The 22,764-nt window shown below is 46.0% G+C and overlaps 1 protein-coding gene across 1 annotated transcript in view; it reads left to right on the plus strand.

The window, feature by feature from the left end:
- Positions 1 to 22,764, plus strand: part of lrp2a (low density lipoprotein receptor-related protein 2a) — a gene marked incomplete at both ends in the record, with an annotated part of 71,268 nt that overhangs the window by 35,499 nt on the left and 13,005 nt on the right. The window contains 31 exon segments of the mRNA XM_080752783.1: positions 132 to 309; positions 751 to 879; positions 1,748 to 1,914; positions 2,088 to 2,231; positions 2,624 to 2,733; positions 3,498 to 3,675; positions 4,003 to 4,216; positions 4,354 to 4,593; positions 4,953 to 5,141; positions 5,528 to 6,448; positions 6,954 to 7,119; positions 7,287 to 7,445; positions 8,280 to 8,569; positions 9,697 to 9,901; positions 9,903 to 9,910; positions 10,370 to 10,405; positions 10,790 to 11,032; positions 11,161 to 11,286; positions 11,934 to 12,053; positions 12,634 to 12,765; positions 14,160 to 14,361; positions 14,961 to 15,170; positions 15,939 to 16,024; positions 16,743 to 16,924; positions 17,485 to 17,969; positions 19,286 to 19,456; positions 19,558 to 19,781; positions 19,992 to 20,169; positions 20,489 to 20,685; positions 20,943 to 21,188; positions 21,284 to 21,412. Of these exon segments, the coding sequence (XP_080608909.1) occupies positions 132 to 309; positions 751 to 879; positions 1,748 to 1,914; positions 2,088 to 2,231; positions 2,624 to 2,733; positions 3,498 to 3,675; positions 4,003 to 4,216; positions 4,354 to 4,593; positions 4,953 to 5,141; positions 5,528 to 6,448; positions 6,954 to 7,119; positions 7,287 to 7,445; positions 8,280 to 8,569; positions 9,697 to 9,901; positions 9,903 to 9,910; positions 10,370 to 10,405; positions 10,790 to 11,032; positions 11,161 to 11,286; positions 11,934 to 12,053; positions 12,634 to 12,765; positions 14,160 to 14,361; positions 14,961 to 15,170; positions 15,939 to 16,024; positions 16,743 to 16,924; positions 17,485 to 17,969; positions 19,286 to 19,456; positions 19,558 to 19,781; positions 19,992 to 20,169; positions 20,489 to 20,685; positions 20,943 to 21,188; positions 21,284 to 21,412 (6,265 nt within the window).

Genomic DNA, 22,764 nt, shown 5'->3' on the forward strand with positions numbered 1-22,764 from the left:
TTAAGTATAAGTCAAGCTACTGTATACAAGAACTGTGGTTTTTGTGCAAACACATAATGCATTCTCACCTTCCTGTGATGAATAATATGAGTAAAACCCACTTCTTGTCTTTTGCTGCTCCCTGTAAAAAGGTACTACAACACCCCCACGCAATTACCATTTTTGAGGATTTTGTGTATTGGACCGACAGATACGTCAACCGTGTGATCCGAGCCCATAAGTGGCATGGGGAGAACCAGACAGTGATGCTGTACAACCTACCTCAGCCCTTGGGTCTGGTAGCGGTACACCCAGCCAGGCAGCCAGCAGGTATGATGGATAATGGACAGACAATAAATGATCCTTACTTCATTGGCTCCATGGCTGGAAGCGTTTGGTACTGAATTGTTCTAGCTGGCCGAAAAATGTGGCCATCTTGTAGGTCAGCTCATTACAAATCCTTGGCTTGGTCATTTAATCAAATTCAATATTGTATTGCTAGCATACAATGGTTCCATTGTATTGGAAATTAAATTCCATAATAACCCCAGTGGACGATTGCATTGACTGTGGTGTGTGTGTGTGTGTGTGTGTGTGTGTGTGTGTGTGTGTGTGTGTGTGTGTGTGTGTGTGTGTGTGTGTGTGTGTGTGTGTGTGTGTGTGTGTGTGTGTGTGTGTGTGTGTGTGTGTGTGTGTGTGTGCGTGCGTGTGTGTGCATGCGCGTGTGTGCATGTGCACATGCACTTGGGTGCATGCATTGGCAATATATAGGTGAAAACCACTGCTTGGGGAGTGCCTGCACACATATCTGCTTGCTTTCGGCTGTGGGACCCAGGTTCTGGACATGTGCCTGTCCATCAGGCTGGACACTGGCTGCTGACCAGATGACCTGTGTCAGAGGTAGGCATCCTTTCAAGGAGAGGGGAAACACTCATCACTTGATTTGATGAAAAAGGAAGTCTGGTCAGATGAAATATAGTTTATTCATCTCATCGTCAATTGTAATTGTGTTTTTTTTACTATCATTATAAGTTCTCCTTTGGAAGATGTTTTTTTTTTTTGTCCAGCTTAATAAGAAGAGAAATCTAAGAAAGAATTTGGACTTATATTTTGGATTAAACTAGGGACATGTCAACAGTATCCTATTTTACATTTTCCTGTAAAATCCTGTTTCAGTCATAAATATTAGAAATCATAAAAGCTTGTCTTCGGTTTCATCCAGACAAGGGGCCTATAATCCAAAGTCCATGGAGTCCCCTTTAGGTCAGCAGCTTAGCCCATCTCAGGTTTCGGCTCATTCAAGCCAAGCAGAACGCATTCTCCCTGGAGGCCAATGATTATCCAAGAATGAAAATGCCCCACAAGCATCCATTGACTCTAATCGCTGATGACAAAGCAAATCAGATTGTGGAACAAACTTTCACCAGTCAATCCTCATTATAGATAAAAGGCTGTTTTCCTGGATTGAGTAAACCAGTGATCCCTCATTCCCAGTAGAGATCATACACTAAAGGTGACTTTTAGCCATAGACGACGAGGCTAAATCCAAGTGCGAGGAACAAGGTTGTATAAATCCCGCTTGTGGCAACACATAAGAGCCACTTTGATCTGCTGTGTAATCCCCAAAACATTCAATGATTCAGTGATTGACCACACAATATTGTGTTGTAGTGTTTTTCGTCTCAATGGCTTGAATACAAGTTGATCATGTTGGTATTGTAATTGTATTTTATGCTTGACTGAATCTTTCCCTTTTTTTCCACCTCAGTTGAAGATCCATTCCTGGTGGTTGTAAGGGACAGTATGATCTATGGCATTTCCCTGAATCCCGATGAAAAGAGTAATGATGCAATGGTTGCTATCGTTGGCCTTCAGAATGGTTACGATGTGGACTTTGATGACAACGAACAGACCATCTACTGGGTGGAGCACCCGGTGAGCCTAACCACTACAGCATAAAGGACCCAATTATTATTACATTATGTATTTGGCCACAGACCCCCAACTGTAAAGAGTTTGTGCCAGGTCCCCCCGCATACAAGATATATATATTAAAAAGATTACATCATCTGACTGACGGAGGTGTCCTTGCCCCCTTTGTTCCCCAGGGGGAGATCCACAGGGTGAGGTCAGATGGCACCAACCGCACAGAATTTGCCCCTGCTGCCATCCTGGGTTCCCCTGTTGGCCTGGCTCTGGACTGGATCACTGAGAACCTGTACTACACCAACCCAGCTACACAGTCTATCGAGGTGAGGGTAAAACTGTGCTGCTTTCTCAGCGGGTAAAGGACAACCGAAATGTGTGTTATCCCTCTGTTAAATGAAGCCGCCATTACTGAGCTGGGTGTGCGTGACAATGCCGGATTCAGTAGGCTTCTGTAGGTCCTATTGTGGCTACTGTGTGTTGCAACGTTCGGTAAGACTGTCTGGAGAAGAACACAATGACTTCCTCTCACCTGTGTCTGTGTGTGTGTGTGTGTGTGTGTGTGTGTGTGTGTGTGTGTGTGTGTGTGTGTGTGTGTGTGTGTGTGTGTGTGTGTGTGTGTGTGTGTGTGTGTGTGTGTGTGTGTGTGTGTGTGTGTGTGTGCTTTGGGCTTGCGTATGGTGCGCTTGCGCTTGTTTGTTTTCACACGCTTGGCCAGGTTTTGAAGCTCAGAGGAGAAGTGCAGTACCGGAAAACGCTCATCACAAATAACGGCTCCCCGACTGGCACTGGCACACCTTTCGGCATCGCAGTGGACCCGACGCGTGGGTAAGCCCCATTTAACACAGCCCTGGCATGGACGCTCATCCCTACTGCCACTGAGCCCTATCAGCCTCCTCAGTGCCATCTGCTCTGCCCCCAGAGTGAGAGAGAGCTCAGGCATTGATACTGAACACCAGCATTGGACCAAGTACTTAACCCCAGTGCTTGAGTCAAAGTATAGATACTCCTGGTCAAATATTACTCCACTGCAAGTAAAAAGTTAAAGTACTGGAATAGTTGCTTTTAAAAATACTTACGTGTTCAAAAGTACAAATCTGTCATTTCGAGCAGAAACCTTGTTTCTCCATATTTCTTTTATCCAATTCATCATACAAGAGTGTCGCCCCAAAAGTAGTGAAAATGGACGATCTAAAGGCTCACAACACATGACAATGTGACGTGTTGTCAGCTTGTAGTTCAAGAATAGCAACCAAATTTAGATTTTCTTCCAGAATGAGGTTGATTTTTCACCGTAAATAGTCACCAACCTGTATGAATGAGGCATCAACTATATGAATAGATTGATGGAAAATATTCGCAAGGTGCATTTTTGGATTGTTTATTTGCCACACTCCCGGACTACACAAGATTCAATGGAAAATGTTCATCAGAAGTACTGTAGTCACTAGAAATGTAATTCCCAGAACCTGACAGGCAACGTTGCGTGATTTTGCTTTGCGAAAGACATTAAAATCCAGAGTATTAATTTATCAGAGTTACAAATTGATGAATGAACACAACTATCTATTCCCATTGTTAATTCATTTCAGAAAACTCTACTGGACAGACCAGGGCACAGAGAGCGGCATCCCAGCCAAGGTGGCATCTGCAGACATGGATGGTTCCAACCCTGTCACCCTCTTCACTGGCAACATGCAGCATATTGAGTTTGTCACTCTAGATATCCGAGAGAACAAGCTGTACTGGGCTGTCACCAGCACTGGTGTGGTGAGCACTTCTGGCTAATTCATACTTTTACCTTTGGCAAATGATGTACCTCAAGACAGGCATTTACTGTACTACCACTACTGTATCTATCACTCGTTCTCAGGGTTGGGAAAGTTACTTTAATTGTCATTAGTAATATAATCATTTAGATCACCTTGTCAAAGAAATGTGACCTTATTTCACTTGATTACGTTTAGATTACTTTCTATATAAATCCAGGATGTACACACCCCATATAAAACAATGTCTTTGACATTACTACACATAAAATGTTCTGATTTGTAACTGTAAATGATAGCAGTTCACTTGGTCATTTCAACTCCACAGATTGAGCGTGGGGATCCAGATGGGAGTAACCGCATCACCATAGTGACCGGCCTGTCTCACCCGTGGGGCGTGGCCGTCTTTGAGGACCACCTCTACTTCTCCGACCGCGACTTTGAGGTCATAGAGCGCGTAGACAAAGCCACGGGCGCCAACAAGATTGTGATGCGGGACAACGTTCTCGGACTGAGATCTCTAAAGGTTCACCACCGAGAGAGTAAGTGGTGCTGGCCTGTGAGGAAGGTGCACATTATTGAAACGCGGTCAGTTCTAAATTATGTTACCGCATGTCTCACTGTCTTACTGTCTCTCCGCTTTCTGCTTTGTTTCGTCACATCTACTCTGCATCCTCAGCCCTCGCAGGGACATCCAACGGATGCAGTAACAACATTGGGGCTTGTGAGCAGCTGTGTCTGCCACGGCCCGGGGGCCTGTATACCTGCGCGTGTGCCACAGGTTTTAAAGTCAACTCTGACAACAGGACCTGCGCACCGTACCAGTCCTATGCGGTCATCTCCACTCTGTCTGCCATCAAAGGCTTCAGTCTGGAAGGGACAGATCATTCGGAGACCATGGTGCCCGTGGCTGGAAGAGGTGAGTGTGACTTCTAAGAAGCTGTTATTCGGTTATCTTTTGTGGTTTTGAAATATGTTCTTCAGGAAAAGAAAAGAGGAGCACTCGTCAAAGAGTAGTTCAATAATATACTCGTCTTGGGTGCGCCATTTCGGGCAAACAATGAACAAGGACACCAGCACTCACTTTAGAACGAATTCTTCATGTTTATTGAAACCTTCAATAAACATGAAGAATTCTTTCTAAAATGAGTGCTGGTGTCTTTGAAAAATGTTCTGACACAGAATCAAATGTGTTATGGTCATGATGATCCATTGAGAGAATAGCAGGCTGATTACCATGTTTGAATTCATGATAATGACCCATTAATGGTCTTGCAGGCCGTAATGCCCTACACATTGATGTGCACATGGCGTCTGGCTTCATCTACTGGTGTGACTTCAGCATCACCGTGGCATCACAGAACGCCATCAGACGCATCAAGCCAGATGGCTCAGGATTCCGTAGCGTGATTACATCTGGAATAGGACGGAATGGGATAAGAGGCATTGCCGTGGACTGGGCTGCAGGTACTCTATCAGCAGGGTCCCACTCAAGCTGCTATAGAAATTAATACACTCATAGTTTGTCATTTAAGTAACAAAATAACAAAAATAGAATTTTTAAAATGTATATTTGGTCCCTGGAAAATGTGGAAATACTGTATATCTAATGGTATTTTTAAGCTATGGTACTACTACATAAGGGTACAAAATGCAATCTATATTGATGAATTAAGATATCATCATTGCTATTAAATGATACAGATAGCTTTATGGTGCATTGACCAAGCTCATCTGTATGGTGATCACTGACCTTTTTCAGCTGTGTCAGACTCAGTTACGCAGTCACGCTGGGTCACTGGATATTCATACTGATTTGTGGCAGTTACTCAACTTGGATATTGTTTTCACAGGAAACCTGTATTTCACCAACGCGTTCCTGACTGAGACATATGTGGAAGTGCTCCGGCTGAATTTCACCTTCCGCAGGGTACTGTTAAAGACCCAAGTGGACATGCCCCGCCACATTGTGGTGGACCCCAAAAACCGCTATCTGTTCTGGTCGGACTATGGCCAGAATCCCAAGATTGAGCGGGCACTTTTGGATGGTACAAACCGCACTGTCCTAGTGTCCTCTGGAATTATAACCCCAAGAGGTCTGGCTCTCGACCGTCAGACGGGCTACGTCTACTGGGTAGACGACTCCTTGGATATGATTGCCAGGGTCAGTCCCGATGGTGGGGACACGGAGATCATCCGATATGGCAGCCGCTACCCTACTCCATTTGGGATCACAGTGTTCGAGAGTAGTATCCTTTGGGTTGATAGGAACCTGAAGAAGGTGTTCCAGGCTAGCAAAGAACCAGGAAGCTCAGAGCCAGCTGCCGTCATCAGAGACAACATCAACATGCTGAGGGACATCACCATCTTTGACCAGCGTACCCAGCCCACCTCAGCCCTGCAGCTCGACAACAACCCCTGTGTCGAGGGCAACGGCGGCTGTTCCCACTTCTGCTTTGCACTTCCGGGCAGCCTGACCAGGAAGTGCAGCTGCGCCTTTGGGAACCTGGCGGCGGACAACGAGAGCTGTGTCGTGTCACAGGACGATTACCTCGTCTACACCACAGAGAGCACGGTGCGGAGCTTGCGCCTGGACCCCGAGGACCACGCGCTGCCCTTCCCTGTGGTCAATGTGCCACGCACCTCGGTGGCGCTGGATTTTGACCTGACAGACGGGAGGATCTACTTCACGCAGAGCTCGGGGGCGGGATCGAGCAGCATCAGCTACATCAGCCTGTCCTCCCCCACATCAGCCCCCGTAGTGGTGGCCTCAGGTAAACACCCATAGGCTTTTAGTTTGAGGGTGGTTAACTGGTGCACTCTGCCAATCGCTACTGTTTTCTCAGACATCCACGCAGCAGGCGCTAATTCAATATCCTGTCAACACAGATATATATTCAGCAGAAAAGTTGACCAATAGCCATACCTAATCGGAAAACAAACATATGTCCCTCTACACTTTTATTAGTAGATCAACCTAGGCTGGATAAGGTGTATAAAAGTGCAATAAAAGCCATTGTCCTTGTGGTGCATTGTCCGTTTTAGGCCCCATCAGGTCCACCTTTTGAATCCTCTAGTGCCAGCTGTACTGGTTCTGCTGCTGTGTCACACATCGATAAACATTAATACTTCCCTCCCTTGAACTAAAGGCTGTACTGTAGAAATTAAAAGACTACAGTACAAACACAATGTACATTGATTGCCCTGTAAGTACTGTCTAGAAGGTCTAGAAGGTTTGTGGTGTTGATGGTGTTGAGTGTTATGATCTATTTGGTACAGATCTTGGGGCTCCTGATGGCATAGCGTATGACTGGATCAACAGAAGGATTTATTACAGCGACTACATCAACCAGAGCATCAGCTCCATGTCAGTAGATGGCTCTCAGAGGACTGTTATCGCTCATGTACCCAGGCCACGTGCCATTATGGTGGATCCTTGCAGGGGGTAAGACTGTAACAGTAAAGTATCTCTTCCACTCTGTTGAAACAAAATACTTTTTCCTACTGTAAAATGTAAGCATAATTCAAGACCGTATTGTACAGTATATTATTGTCCTATATTGTCCCAGTATTGGACTGGCATCTTGAAACAGTTCTCTCCACTCTCCACAGGTATATGTACTGGACAGACTGGGGGACCCATGCAAAAATTGAGCGAGCCACTTTAGGAGGGAACTTCAGAACGGAGATCGTGAATAGCAGTCTGGTGTGGCCCAATGGCCTTACCCTAGACTATGAAGAACAGAGGCTGTACTGGGCAGATGCCAGCTTGTAAGATTTTCTCCTTCTTTAAACATTTACATCATTTTTGCCTTCTTCAAACATTTCCATCTCTATATATTGTCTATGTGGCAAATCTTTTAATCTTACATCTGGGGTATTTTGTTAAATGCAGATTTCACATTCATTTCCATGAAACAATTATTATTATGATATATGTTTGTATATATATATTGGCTATAGAAACTTAAAGGGTAAAACCACCCATTTTCAACATTGAACCATGTCATAATATACCTTATACTGTAGCTGTTGTGTGGAAATTAAAAAAAGTCAGCGTTACCTAGAACTGGAATAGATTTTTGGGGTCATGTGATCAGTAACAGAAGAAGTTGCCAGCACTCAAGGACAAACGCTGAAGAAGACTGAGGTCGAAACGCGTACGTTTGCGCCTGTCCATAGAGGTAAATAAAACATGTGAAAAGGAAATTCCTTGAGTGCTGGCAACTTCTTCTGTTTCTCATGTTATTCTGAGCCGTGCACCAAAAGGACTTTATCTAATTAGGAGTGTTGCGGGCTTTCTGCTCTATTGCAGATATCTCTTTCTACTAGTCATGTGATCAGTGACATACGGTCGGTGTTCTCTTTGCAGGCTCTGCCCTCTAGGCTGCCTCATTCTAGAGTACACCAACCATGTGTCACTGATCACATGACCCCAACAATCAATTCCAGTTCTAGGCAACACAGAAGGGGTGGGGAACCTTTCAATATTGGACGTTCAATATTGAAAATGGTTGGGTTTTCCCTTTAAACTAGTCAAATTGTTACACATACTGGGGGAACATTTGGGGTTTATTTCCAACACCATTTCTGGCCTGTCACCAGACAGAAGATCGAGCGCTGCTCTCTGACCGGGGCCGACCGGGAGGTCATAGTTGGCACGGCGATATACCCGTTCGCCTTGACCATGTACGGCCAGCACATCTACTGGACGGACTGGAACACGCGCAGCATCTACCGGGCCAACAAGCACGACGGCTCCGACCAGCGGGTGATGATCCAGAACCTGCCGTCTCGGCCCATGGACATCCACGCTCTGGCCAGCAGGAAGCAGCAGCAGTGTGACAGTGCCTGTCAGCAGTTCAATGGAGGGTGCAGTCACATCTGCACACCTGGTATGAGAACCGCCCATGATCATCTGGGTGCCGTAATGCTAATGCACTTTTAACAGTGGGTGTCTTACGTATCCTTATAATAATATGAACCCGACCTAATCACCAGTGGTGTAAAGTAACTAAGTACATTTACTTACTGTAAGTACTGTACAGTTTTTAGGTACTTTTATTTTAGTTGATTACCATGTTTATTTCCAATCTTTTCAAGTATTTCCAATTTTACTTTTACTTCTACTCCACTTCATCTCAGAGGCAAATATTGTACTTTTACTCCACTACAATTATTTGACAACTTTAGTTACTAGTTACTTTGCAGATATAAATTATTATATTATTATAAACCATACACTAAAGGACAACTTTGTTTTTTTACAACAAGGGTTCATATTTTAGATTGTAATTAAAGAATGTAAAAGATGAGTGTTAAAATTATTTAATTTACTTCTTTCTATTGTTTTAGAGATTCTAATTTCAGTGGCTGGGGGCATGCGTACAAGTGGCTAAATATGTCATTTTACATATACAAGCCCTTCCCAAGATACAACGCAACCTTTCATGGTTGGATGTGACTTATGGGGGCTAGAAATGTTACTGTAAACAGCAATAAAGAAACTGCTGGCTTATTGTGTCTAAAAATACATATTTAGACACTTGTACGCATGCCCCAATGCGTACACATGCCCCACATTTTATCATGGTGAACGCGATAAAACAATAGAACGAAGCAAATGAAAACATTTTAACACTCACCTTTTCTTTTCACTAATTACAATCTAAAATATGAACCCTTGTTGTAAAAAAACAAAGTTGTCCTTTAACCATCTCAGCCCTATTTTATACACAGGCTATTTGAACGTATTGCGAGCTTGTAGATCTGCTATTTTCAAACATTTTAGTACTTTTACTTTAAGTACATTTTGATGCCAATACTTTAGTACTTTTACTCAAGTGGCCTTTTGCTTGTAACAGAGTATTTCTAGATTGCGGTATTACTACCTTTACTTAAGCAAAACATTTGAGTACTTTTTCCACCACTGCTTTTAACAGTGGGTGTCTTATCTCTTTCCTTACAATATGAACCCGACCTAATCACAAGGCTCTATCCTCCTCTCTATGGATCTGTTCAGGTCCCAATGGCGCTGAGTGTCAGTGTCCGTCAGAGGGCCGCTGGTACCTGGCCGACAGCAAGTACTGCATCCCTGACAATGGGACCCGCTGCGGCGCGGGGCAGTTCACCTGTATGAACGGTCGCTGCATTCGGGCCCAGTGGAAATGTGACAATGACAACGACTGCGGGGATGGCAGCGATGAGCTGGAGAGAGTCTGTGGTAATGGATTTTTGTGAAAAACAAGAAACTTTCCCCCAAAATCTGTTCCTCTTGTTGTTTGTCCTGTTTTTTTGCTTCTCTGTTTCTGTCTGTGATCCGCTTTTGTTCGCGTTTTTGTTTGTTATACTTTTTACCCAGAATTTATCTAGAATTTCACTGTTGATGAAACGCTGCATGACTCTCTGGTCCTTAACACCCGTACAGTGGTGGCGTAGCTCCCTCTGTCTGTCGTATAGCGATCAAAATGCTGCTCTGCTCTTTTCACTCTGAAATACTGTACCCTTTACTCACTGACACTAACACATTTCTGTTTCTCACTGTAACAAATCTCTTTTCCAGGACCCACGGTTCATTTCAGCTCTTTTGGTGTGTATGCTTGTGTTTCACTAATCCAAATTATGTAACCTTTCCCCATATAACAACTTAACTAAATTAATGTTAACGAACTAATCTGATCATATCTTGCATGCAGTCCCTCAAGTGGCATCATCATTTATTGCCTTGTCAGGTAAAATGTCAATTGTGTGCAGTAGTATACATTAGTGTCGATCCTCTAGAGCCCACTGACTCTCAAATATTTTCATCTCAGCTATTTGCTATTTGGGCTATTTTTTCATTTTCATTTCATTTTCTTTATCATTTACAATGACGTGGTATAATGTATTATGTAGCCCCTTATGATGCAAGTTACTGTAACATCTACATAATAAAGTACTGTGAATATGTGTTATCACAAATTGTGTATGGAAAAGGATTTATACGTAGCTTGCCTTAAAATTGTATTAAGCATAAACAATGCTCATCCATTTTCTTGTGGTCATCAAGCTGACCTGCTGTGGTGTGGCCCACTAATGGGTCGTAATATGTCTCTTATTGTGTTCTGATCGGGCAGCCTTCCACACCTGCGCGCCTACACTGTTTACATGTGGGACGGGACGATGCGTGCCATACCACTACCGCTGTGATCACTACGACGACTGCGGTGACAATAGCGACGAGCTGGGCTGTCTGTTCCGACCCTGCGACTCCAACACAGAGTTCGCCTGCAACAACGGACGCTGCATCGCCAAGGACTACGTCTGCAACGGCATCAACAACTGCTACGACAACGGCACCTCGGATGAGCAGAACTGCCGTGAGTCATGTCCATCCTGGGATCTTGTACCTATCTCAACCAGACCTGGGTTTTCATACAGTATAGGTGCGCGTCATAGCTAAGCAGTTATTCTTTTTCTTTCTTCTCCTTTTGTTTAATCTTCTCAGCGGAGAGAACCTGCCTGCCTGAACACACAAAGTGTCAGTCCACCAACATATGCATCCCGCGCTCCTACCTGTGTGATGGCGACAACGACTGTGGGGACAGTAGCGACGAGAGCCCCACACACTGTGGTGAGTTGACTACATCTGGTTCTGAGGGATGAGGTGGGGTTTTCCAGTGTCTTTCTAATGTCATATCAATTTGGCGGAAAACTGAATCGCTTCTCTACAATGGGTTTGCGGAAGTCAAAGACAAAGGACAATGAAGTCAATTAAACAATGTTAAACTTCATTTTTGCATCCCTATTAGGGTAACCATATGTTTAACCTTCCAAACCGGGTACCTTAAATGAATGTGCACGCTTGTGCATGTTCATGGGCACTTGTGTACGCACCATAGTCGTTGCATACAGGCAATGATTGACTGACACACATCAGTGTTGAATTCAGTCACGCTATGCAAACATTACTCATGTTTTCCGATTGGTTGGGTTAGCGTGTACACAAACAGAACATGATAAACATCAATGCAACTGCTGAAAACAACTATTATTATGTTAATTGCAATGGAAACCGGTTCAATTGTGTAGTGAATGTTGAAAACCGGCACATTCGGGACACACAGCTTGAAATCGGGACAAACCCAACCGAACCGTGACTCCTGGTCACCTATTCACTCTCTCTCTCTCTCTGTCTCTTTCTCTCACAAACACACATACACATGCATGTGCACACATGCACACACACACACACACACACACACTCACACGCTCACACAGAAACATCCACGTGTTCGCAGACTGAGTTCCGTTGCTCCAGTGGCCGCTGCATCCCCACCCACTGGTACTGTGACGGAGGGTCCGACTGCGCCGACGGCTCTGACGAGCCCTCCTCCTGCAGTGAGTAACAGACACACAAACACACAACACATCCCTCCCCAACCCCCTGGCTTTGTGCGTCTTCGTCTATTCTCATTATAAGTTTTGTGTGTGAGTCTGTCTGTGAGCCTGTGAGAGTGATGTAGCAGAGAGTGTGAGTCGGTGGTGTATGTCTTTGTCGGGGACGTGGTCAGTCAGGCCTCCTATTGTCCACTGCATTCCTCCACGGTGACGCCCCCCAGTCTCCTCTGACAAACAGCCCCTCCCCCCTCCCCCTTTGTCCCCCCCCCCCCCCCAGGGGTTACTGAGGCGCACTTTTGGCTTTTGTTTGGTCAGCGTACCAAACAACAGCGCATGGGAATGTGGAGTTACCATGACTATTTTGAAAGCCTGGCTTGTGTTGTGTTGCGTCTCGGTTATCATTTTTAGGAACAAGTGATGTAATGTAACTGAGAGCTAAGACTAAGAGATATAACTGCATAATGCAAACGTTTGAATATTGACTATGCATAGTGCACACAAGTTCCTGTTCAGTCACCTGTTGTGTTGAGCTGTGTACAGTTGATGATCATGACATGACACACGATGCATCCCCCCACAGCCACTATGGTCAGAACCTGCAACCCAGAGCAGTTCCGATGTGACGACGGCAGGTGCATCGCCGCGTCCTGGATCTGCGATGGAGACAACGACTGTGGAGACATGAGTGACGAAGACCAGAGACACGACTGTGGTAGGTGTTGTTCCCTAACTTTCTCTCCGGTCCTCTCCTGCGTCATCTTGCTCTTGTTATTGTACACGTCCTTTTCTCTATCTCTTCCCTTTGTCTACTTCCTCCCCTCCTAGGGCAACTTCAATCCCCCATCTTTTCCTCTCCCCCCTCCTTACTACCCCCTTCTCCTCTCCTCTTTCAGGACACTGGTGAATCAAGATGCCTACTGGTGGGGAAGTAATTTTAGGGCAGTGGTTCTCAAAGTGGGGTCCGTGACCCCCAGGGGTCCTTGGAGGGGAGGGGGGGGGGGGTGTTAGAGGGTCCCCAGCAAAATGAGGACCAGATTAACCATTTAAGCCCTGTTTTAAACTTGTATGTGACGTTTGTAGATCTGGCGATCTGCTATTTTTGCTAGATCTAAACATTTACGTAATTTTCTGCCTATGATGACATGCCCAAAATAGGGATGCCCAGATTGAAATTGGTTAATTTCACTCTTATTTCAACAGCTAGAAGGTTGTCCAATGAATGTAAATGTAAAAAAACTGATTGATTGCTTGAATACTTACAGACTAGAACAGGTAGTACTAGTACAGTCAAAGGTAATGCTAGGTAAGGATAACACAAAAAGACCCATAAGTTTCACTCTCCCCACCTAGAATTGTGTACTGAATCTAAACTAAGAACAAACGTCTTCCCTGCCACCAAATGGCGGTCCACAGCCTAATATGTACAGTATCTTACTGTAGGACCACACAGTGGAAACAAGTCTCCAGGACTTTTTTGTGTTATCCTTTTAGCCTAAACTGTACCCTCTGTGCTGTATACATTTCTGACTAATAAAGTATTCATTCAATCAATCCTTGACGTGAACATGTTTTGAGAACCACTGTTTTAGAGAGGGGTAGACAGTGCCTAGCATCTCTGGCTCCCATAGATGTGTCTCCCGCCAGAGTCCAAGGAGTTAGCATTCCTGATTTCTCCTGCCTCACTCGCTACTTTGTGCGTGTCTCCTTTCCCCTGGCTTCCTGGCTCTGGGTGGATCAAGACTCTTATGTCATGTCTCACCAATGTGGGATTCCAACAATACGATGCCCAGAGCGGAAGGGTTCAGAGCTCCCCGCTGAGACGCACTTATGTGTGTTTTGAGGGGGGGATTTTCAAGTCAAGGCTTTAAGTTTGGGAACAATTGTCTGGAATCTCTGGACTGTGAAAAATCTAGGTCGATATTACCACCATCCATCCGGTGTCATGCATGGAAAAAAAGCTTATCTACCGTACAAGCTCACAACGCATTGCAGGCCGACACGTCGTGAGTTTGTAGATCACCTATTTTCAACGTGCAACTCTGGCACCAAGTACTCAAATGTAACTCCTCCTGTGCTGTCCCCCCCCCCCCCCCCCCCCCCCCTCAGCCAATCGCACATGCACAGCTGCAGAGTTCACCTGTACGAACAACCTGCCACCTCAGCGGAAATGTATCCCTCACGACTGGGTGTGTGACGGAGACGCGGACTGTGCGGATGCGCTGGACGAGCATCAGAACTGCACGCGGCGATCCTGCGGCCCCAACGAGTTCGGCTGCAGCAACGGCCTTTGCATACGCAGCTCCTATAGGTCAGAGAAGTGTGGACCCAACAGATACAAACAGAATGTTACAATAGAGAAATTGCAATACATTTTTTATTTAAAGTCGACTTGTCAACTTTTTATTTATATAATCTTTCACTGGTATATTTTTCACTGTAACTATTCCACATAAATGTGTTTTGACAACTTCTCTAAACACCAGAAACGTACCGGAAATGCGTTCCTAAATATTTGCACTCCTTTTTGAGCTGTACTTCCGTATTTGACAAATGCTGTAATGACGAAAACGACAACAATGAATGTTACACAGTTGGACAGTTGTTGTTCTTTGAGAATGATTGGCATGCCTGGCATTTGCATAAACAGTGTTTATCCCTGTAGTACAGTGGTTCTCAAAGTGGATTCCAGGGAATCTGTGGGTTCCTTTAGGGGGGTCTAAATTGACCCATACAAGTCTGTAACTCTGACAGTGTACAAATGGAACCAAATAAACCCTAACGGGTTCATTTGGTTCCTTTTGTACACTGTCAGAGTTATGGGGAGACCTTGAAATGTAAAAGATTGAGAAACACTGCTGTAGTGTATATAAATAAAAAACGTTGTGAAAATAATCTCCCGGCGGCTAGGTGCGACCGACGCAACGACTGTGGTGACAGCAGTGACGAGCGCGGCTGCACCTACCAGCCCTGCCAGCAGCACCAGTTCAGCTGCCAGAACGGCCGCTGCGTGTCCCAGGACTTTGTCTGCGACGGGGACAACGACTGTGGCGACGAGTCCGACGAGCTGGACCACCTGTGCCGCACGCCGCCACCCACCTGCCCCCCCGCACAGTTCAGGTGTGACAACGGTGTAACAGTAACTAAGTACATTTACTCAAATACTGTAGTAAGCTTTTGAGGTATTTGTACTTTGCTGGAGTATTTCCAGTTTCCAGTACTTTTACTTCTACTCCACAACATCTCAGAGGCAAATATTGTACTTTTACTCCACAACAATTATTTGAAATACTAGTTACTTTGTATATTTAGAGCATTATTACAAAACACTTCACCACTATATACCTTTAGGCCATTTGAAAATAGCCAATCTACAAGCTCACATTGCGTCGCAAAATTGGCTATTTTCTGCTATTTTCGAGATATTTTTTATACTTTTTACACATATGAAAACATTCTGCATAAGGAGTACTTTTAACTTGTTTTGGGTATATTGTACTTTAATTACATTTTGATACCAATACTTTTTGTACTTTTACTTTTTTAAGTAAATTTAGAATTCTGGACTTTTACTTGTAAGGCTGCAGCCACACCAAAGTACCTATGAGAGTGGATTTCATGCCAGTAGAGGATTTCTGCATGCCACACAGACTTTGCGAAGTCGAAGGCGGAATGGGGAGTCGTTCTGGAAGTGACTGACAGGTGCATCACTGGCTTTGTGACAGAATGTGCTCTCTGCGTTTTTAGTCAGCCGCGCACAGAAAGAGTTTATCCGCTGGCGACCATACTAGGTGTGGCTGCAGCCTAACAGAGTATTTCTACATTGCAGTATTTATACTTTTATTTAAGTAAAAAAAAAAACGTGAGTACTTTTTCCCACCACTGCAGGTGTGACAACGGACACTGTGTCCCCCTCAGCAAGGTGTGCGACAGGAACGATGACTGTGCAGACAACAGCGACGAGAAGGGATGTGGTGAGTGTGTGAAAGCCACACGAGCATGGGGGGGTGGGGTTGGGGGGTTGACTGGAGGGGGTCATCTCAAAGGTACACACTCCCCTCTCGAGAGGGTGTGAAGAAATTGCTGCCCGGCCAAACATGGTGAAAGACAGAAAAATGGACACTGCAATTTTGTGCCATGCGGTGATTCATTGCTAAAAACAAAACCATAATTTTTTTCAATAGCAAGGACCACAATACAAATCGATAGTTTAAGAGTTTATTGAAGAGAACCGGTGAAACGAATGGAGCGAAATGAATAGAACGGCGAGGGACTTCTGGGTGAGTCGATGAGGCAGAGTGGCCAATGCCGGATTGTCGCCGATGCAGAGTCGATGACGAGTATCAGAGGCAGAGTCTCCGATGCCGAACTTTGCAGAATTGGGGATAAGCTTCGAAGGGGGCCCGCCGTAGCTCCCGTGCACAACGAACCCCCTGGGGCCCTACGGAAGGAAAGAGTAGAGAGAAGAGATAGAAAAATCTGGCAATCTGACTGGAAGTTAAGGTAGCAGTACCTGTAATTAGGTGCTAAACAAATTATGGTAATAAAATAAATTGTCAATAGCTAAATGTCAGGCTTTTACAATATAGCTCTTCCCTTGCAAATCCCCTGCCAGGTAAACAAATTATGGTAATAAAATAAATTGTCAATAAATAAATGCAAAGCTTTACAATATAGCTCTTCCCCTGCCAGGTATCAACGAGTGCACGGACCCCTCCATGCACCACTGCGACCACGCCTGCACCGACACACCCACCAGCTTCACCTGCACCTGCCGCCGTGGCTACCGCCTCATGTCCGATGGCACCACCTGCGACGACGTCAACGAGTGCGGAGAGACGCCCGGCGTGTGCAGCCAGGAGTGTGAGAACACGGTGGGGCTCCAGTGGTGTAAATTAACTAAGTACATCTACTCAAGTACTGTACTTTACCTCAAATCTTTACTTTTTGAGTACAATTTTGAGGTAAAGATTTAATGTACTTAAGTACCAAATGTGTCAAAATTGTACTTAGGTTACACCCACACCAAAGTATGGTCGGCTTTGGTCACCAGCGGATAAACTCTTTTTGTGCACGGCTGACTAAAAACGCAGAGAGCGCATTCTGTACCAAAGCCAGTGCCGTGCCTGTCAGTCACTTCCAGAACCCTCCTCATTATGCCTTCAACTCACCCGATTGGACAGAGGGGTAAAACTGGAGAATTTATCTGCTCCAGCATAAACGCAATGCCTGCGCGGCACGCAGATATCCTCTACTGGCATGAACACGCCCCGTTTTCATGCATTTGAAAATTTGAAATGGGACATTGTGCATAATGAGTACGTTTACAAGTAAATTTTGAATTCTGGACTTTTACTTGTGACAGAATATTTCTACATTGCAGTATTGATACTTTTGCTTAAGTAAAACATGTGAGTACTTTTTTCCACCGCAGCTGGGCTCCTACGTGTGCAAGTGTGCGCCCGGGTACCTCCGCGAGCCCGACGGACGCAGCTGCCGCCAGAACAGCGGCATCGAGCCCTACCTCATCTTCAGCAACCAGTACTACCTGCGCAACCTGTCGACGGACGGGGAGGCCTACTCGCTCATCCTGCAGGGCCTGACGGGCGTCGTGGCCTTGGACTTCGACCGCGTGGACAAGCGGCTGTACTGGATCGATGTGAGCCGCCGCGTGATCGAGAGGATGTCCTACAACGGCAGCAACCGGGAGGCCGTGGTCAACGGCGTGCTGTACGGCGAGGGCCTGGCCGTGGACTGGGTGGCCAGGAAGCTGTACTGGGTGGACAGCTTCCTGGACTGCCTCAAGGTGTCCGAGCTGGACGGGCGCTTCGTGAAGAAGCTGGCCGAGCACTGCGTGGACGACAATAACACCTACTGCTTCGAGCACCCCAGGGCCATTGTCCTGCACCCCAAATATGGGTGGGTAGAAGAAGGCATTCCGTTTAAGCATTTTACTGTACTGTCGTTCAGGGGTGTCGCACCAAATTCTGGGTCCTGGGTACAAGGATTCACTGCGGGCCCCGCAAGAATGTTCTTCATAGGGGGAGGGGTTGAACCCAATTTAGACTGAGAACGCATTATTGTGTGCTTTAACTACTGAAAAATAGCAGATCCACGAGCTCACAGCGCGGCACCAAGTGCCGCACTGCGAGCTTGTAGATCTGCTATTTTTTTTAAATCATGAAAATATGTGCAAGTCTTTGAATATTTTTGACCCGATTCTATAAATGTCCTAACTCCTTCTAAGGTTTTTTGAAAAACCTATGTGTCTATGTCAGTGGTGCCCAAACATTTTCATGTGAAGGACCCCAGAAATGATATGTATTTGGCCACGGACCCCCATCTCAAAATATTTAATTCCAGGGACCCCTCAGAAGCAAAGATTTAGTTACAAATGTTCGCTTAAACATATATTCAAAGATTTGCAGTGCACACATTTTCACGACTTTTCAAAAATAGCAGATCTACAAGCTCGCAGCACGGCACTCAACCTCCACAGGCTGTCCGTCCGTCCGTCCGTCCGTCCGTCCGTCCGTCCGTCCGTCCGTCTGTCTGTCTGTCAGTCAGTCACACTTTTGCCCTGCTCATATCTCCACAACCGTTGCCCCCATCCATGCCAAATTTTGCACACACACTCCTTACCTGCCAAACTACAACCTCCAAGGACCCCCGGAGCTCCAGGGACCCCCTCTTCTAGCGCCACCTTCAGGCCGATTTTTAAAACACATTTTTGGCCACTGCTCCTACAGTTTTGGCCCTAAAATCACGCAAATTGCTACACAGTATGTCTACACTCATCCCATCAACATGAATCTGTCCCATATAGCGCCACCTTCAGGCCGATTTTTAAAAACACATTTTTGGACACTGCTCCTACAGATTTTGCCCTAAAATCTCGAAAATCACTACACAGTATGTCTACACTCATGTCATCAACATGGATCAGGAAGATTGTGGAAAAACACATTTTTGCCCTATTTGTGGAGATAAGTGACCTACGGTCGCTTATCTCCCGATTAGGGAGTCTTACTGGTAGATCTACTATTTTTCAATAGCTAAAGTATAAAATAATTAAGGCCCCTCCACCTTGGGCCCTAGTAACTCAGTCCCACATTTCCCCCCCTTGTGACGCCCCTGCTGTCGTCTTCCATACAGGGTTAAGGATTCTTGTCTTGTCGTTGCTTTTGTGGGTCGATATCACGTAATCTGTTGTTGTTTTCTTGAATTCCTGTCAGCTATGTATACTGGACCGACTGGGGAGACAAAGCCTTCATCGGTCGTGTTGGAATGGATGGAACTGGCAAGGCAGCCATAATCACCACCAAGTTGGAGTGGCCTAACGGCATAACCATTGACTATACTAATGACATGCTCTACTGGGCTGACGCACATCTCAATTACATTGAGTGAGTTTGAGTGACCTGTCACGCTGGCATTCCTTTTTGCTCTCTATTAGTTCACGCCGGCAAGTGAAGTTCATTTCAAACATACCTTTGACTTTTCCCAGGTACTCAGACTTGGACGGCCACCACAGACACGCAGTGTACGACGGGAATTTGCCCCACCCCTTTGCTCTGACGGTGTTCGAGGAGACCGTGTACTGGACTGACTGGAACATGCGCACCGTGGAGAAAGGCAACAAATATGACGGCTCCGAGCGCCAGGCCCTGGTCAACACCACACACAGACCCTTCGACATCCACGTGTGCCACCCCTACAGACAGCCCTTTGGTGAGTTTCCTGTATTCAAGAGCTCATCTCCCAGCATCACCGTCAGAGCCCCAGTCTGGGCTGGGATCTCTTATCACCTGTGCATCCTGATGTATCCTGCCACTTAAGTCCAGTTAAGTGTTTTATCAGTGGTTGCACAATGCCGGGCCTGTGCTTGCCCAGCTGTGCTGAATGGGAATTGTTTGACCCCTGTGACCTCTCTCGTGACAGTGACCAATCCCTGCGCGGTGAACAATGGAGGCTGCTCCCACCTGTGTCTGATCCGTCACGGTGGACGGGACCACACTTGCGAGTGTCCGGACCACTTTCTGACTGTCCAGCAAGGGGGCGTGACCAGATGCCTTCCCATGTGCACCAGCACTCAGTACCGATGTGCTAACAATGAGCGGTTTGTACAGCTTTCCTTGCACTGTACCATTACTTTATGCCTGGTGATCACATTTACTTCACTTGAATATCAAGCTACTTTTACTGTTAAAAGCCTCGCCCAGCAGCTTTTAGACAGGTGTAACGATGGTGGCTTTAGCCAGAGGTGGGCAACTAAAAGACTGGGCCTTTAGATCCAAACTGAACCATTTTGAACGCTGTTTGTGTTTTCTAGAAAGGTTTAAAAAGTTAAATATTTCATCAGGTCATTAGAGACTTTAATTGGCAAGGAAGCCTCTGGTTTCATTGAAATATAACTTATAATGACTTTCCCTCAACAGTTGCATATCAATCTGGTGGAAATGTGATGGTGAGAGGGACTGCAGAGATGGCTCAGATGAGCCCTCTACCTGTCCCCCTCGTCACTGCAGGCTGGGACAGTTCCAGTGTAATGATGGGAACTGCACCAGCCCACACTTCCTGTGCAACAGCAACCATGACTGCCCTGATGGATCTGATGAAGACTCTGTGCTGTGTGGTGGGTCACATTCCACTCTACCGCTATTTCACAAACTATGTTGTATGATCTACAATGTTGCAATGTATTGGACTTTGACTGTTTTTGAAATCTTAGTGTAATATTGCCCAAAATAGGGACACTAGTTTGAAAGTCGTAATTTAAAACAATGCATAACTTTGGACAAAAGTGATCCTTGCATCACAGGTGAGCCCTGCCAGGGGCCCTGCAGTCTGGTGCTTCTTGTTAGCTGAGCTATAGCTTGTCTTTCCTTGCAGCCACCCACCAGTGTGAGAGCCACCAGTGGCAGTGCTCCAACAAGCGGTGCATCCCAGAGTCGTGGCAGTGTGACGGCGAGGACGACTGTGGTGACGGTTCTGACGAGGATTCCACTCACTGCTCCAGCAGGACCTGTCGCCCCGGACAGTTCAAGTGCCGCAACGGACGTTGCATCCCCCAGGCTTGGAAATGTGATGCTGAGGACGATTGCTTGGATAACTCTGATGAACCGCTGGAGGAGTGCAGTGAGTGACATAGATTTGATATATCACGGATTGCTTTTAGTGCTGTTGTTTTCCATTTATTGTTAACAATTTGTATTATAAATTTTCTTCCACAGTGGGACCGGCATATCGCTGTGACAATCACACAGAGTTTGACTGCAGAACGAACTACCGCTGCGTCCCGCGGTGGTCCGTGTGCAACGGACACAACGACTGCTTCGATAACAGCGACGAACAGGGCTGTGGTGAGTGAGACCCCTCCCCCCTTTACATTACCGTTTATTGCAGTGGTTCTCAGCCTTTTCAGGCCGCGACCCCCAAAATAATCATACTTGAACTGTATGACCCTGATGAGCAGTTGAGGCATTACATTTTGTATAACACGGTTCTATTGTTGCGAGGCGTTGTGAGCATGTAGATCTGCTATTTTCACAATTTATGATTCTAATATTTGACAATTTGGACAATGTTTCATTTGTCATTTTAGAGGTATTAAAAAGTCCTGAAATTTTCACTTTAGAAATGTGCAGACAATACACTTAAACCTTATATTGATTTGTTTGCTTTTGAGGGAGAAAGCAGTGTTGCACTTAAGCTAATCATCTGGGGACCCCCCAAAATCATTTGACCACAGGCTGAGAACCGCTGGTTTATTGTTAGGAACCAACCCGCCGTCAGATCCCATCGTAAGATTACGTTACCCCAGGCGTTGTGGTGGTGTCATCACAGCGCTGACGACGTGGAGCAGCTTATACGGTTGGGTGTGGGTCTGACTGAAAGGATACAAGCGTGTTTTGTATCCACCGGGTGTTTGGAGCTGAGTGAAGGGCAATTAGCCAACACCTCAGCCTCCTGTGGAACATTACAGTGCGATGGGGTTAGTGGGAGGCTGTGATGGAGGGGATCTCATCACACACTCCCACCACCACCATTCACCTCTCGCCCCAGATTTATGAGCTGTCTGGGTACATGGGTCAGTGTGTGTGTGTGTGTGTGTGTGTGTGTGTGTGTGTGTGTGTGTGTGGGTGTGGGTGTGGGTTGTTCTGTCCTTGTGTGGGGGCAGGGTTCACACAAGGCTCTTTGTACTTTGCGAGGAGATCCACATACACACACGCACACAAACGCACACAAGTGCACGCACACGCACACACACACACACACACACACACACACACACACACACACACACACACACACACACACACACACACACACACACACACACACACGTCGTCCTTCCTCCCCTCTCTTATCAGAGGCCCTCACTCCATTAGTGCCATCCCCGCGCAGGAGGGGAGATCCGTGCTAATCTGCCCGTAAGAATGCGTCAGCCGGGCCAGGTGGAGAGGGCTAGGAGGCTATCTCTGACCCCCAGCACGGTGTGGTAGAGATAGCTCAGTGCTCCACTCTCCTCCACTCCTCATGTCTCGTCTCCCACTCCTCCTCCTCTCTGCAGTGCATGGACACAGGCTGGCATGGAGAGAGAGTTTAGACATCCATCTTAAGGCATGCAGGCTGCTTTCCTGCTGATGTAATCTCTGCGGTTTTAATTAAAAAAGCATCCACAACAGGACAATACTCCATCGTTTTTTTTTTA

The sequence above is a fragment of the Nannobrachium achirus genome, assembly GCF_963921795.1.
Source record: "Nannobrachium achirus genome assembly, chromosome: 22".
Taxonomy (NCBI): Eukaryota; Metazoa; Chordata; class Actinopteri; order Myctophiformes; family Myctophidae; genus Nannobrachium; species Nannobrachium achirus.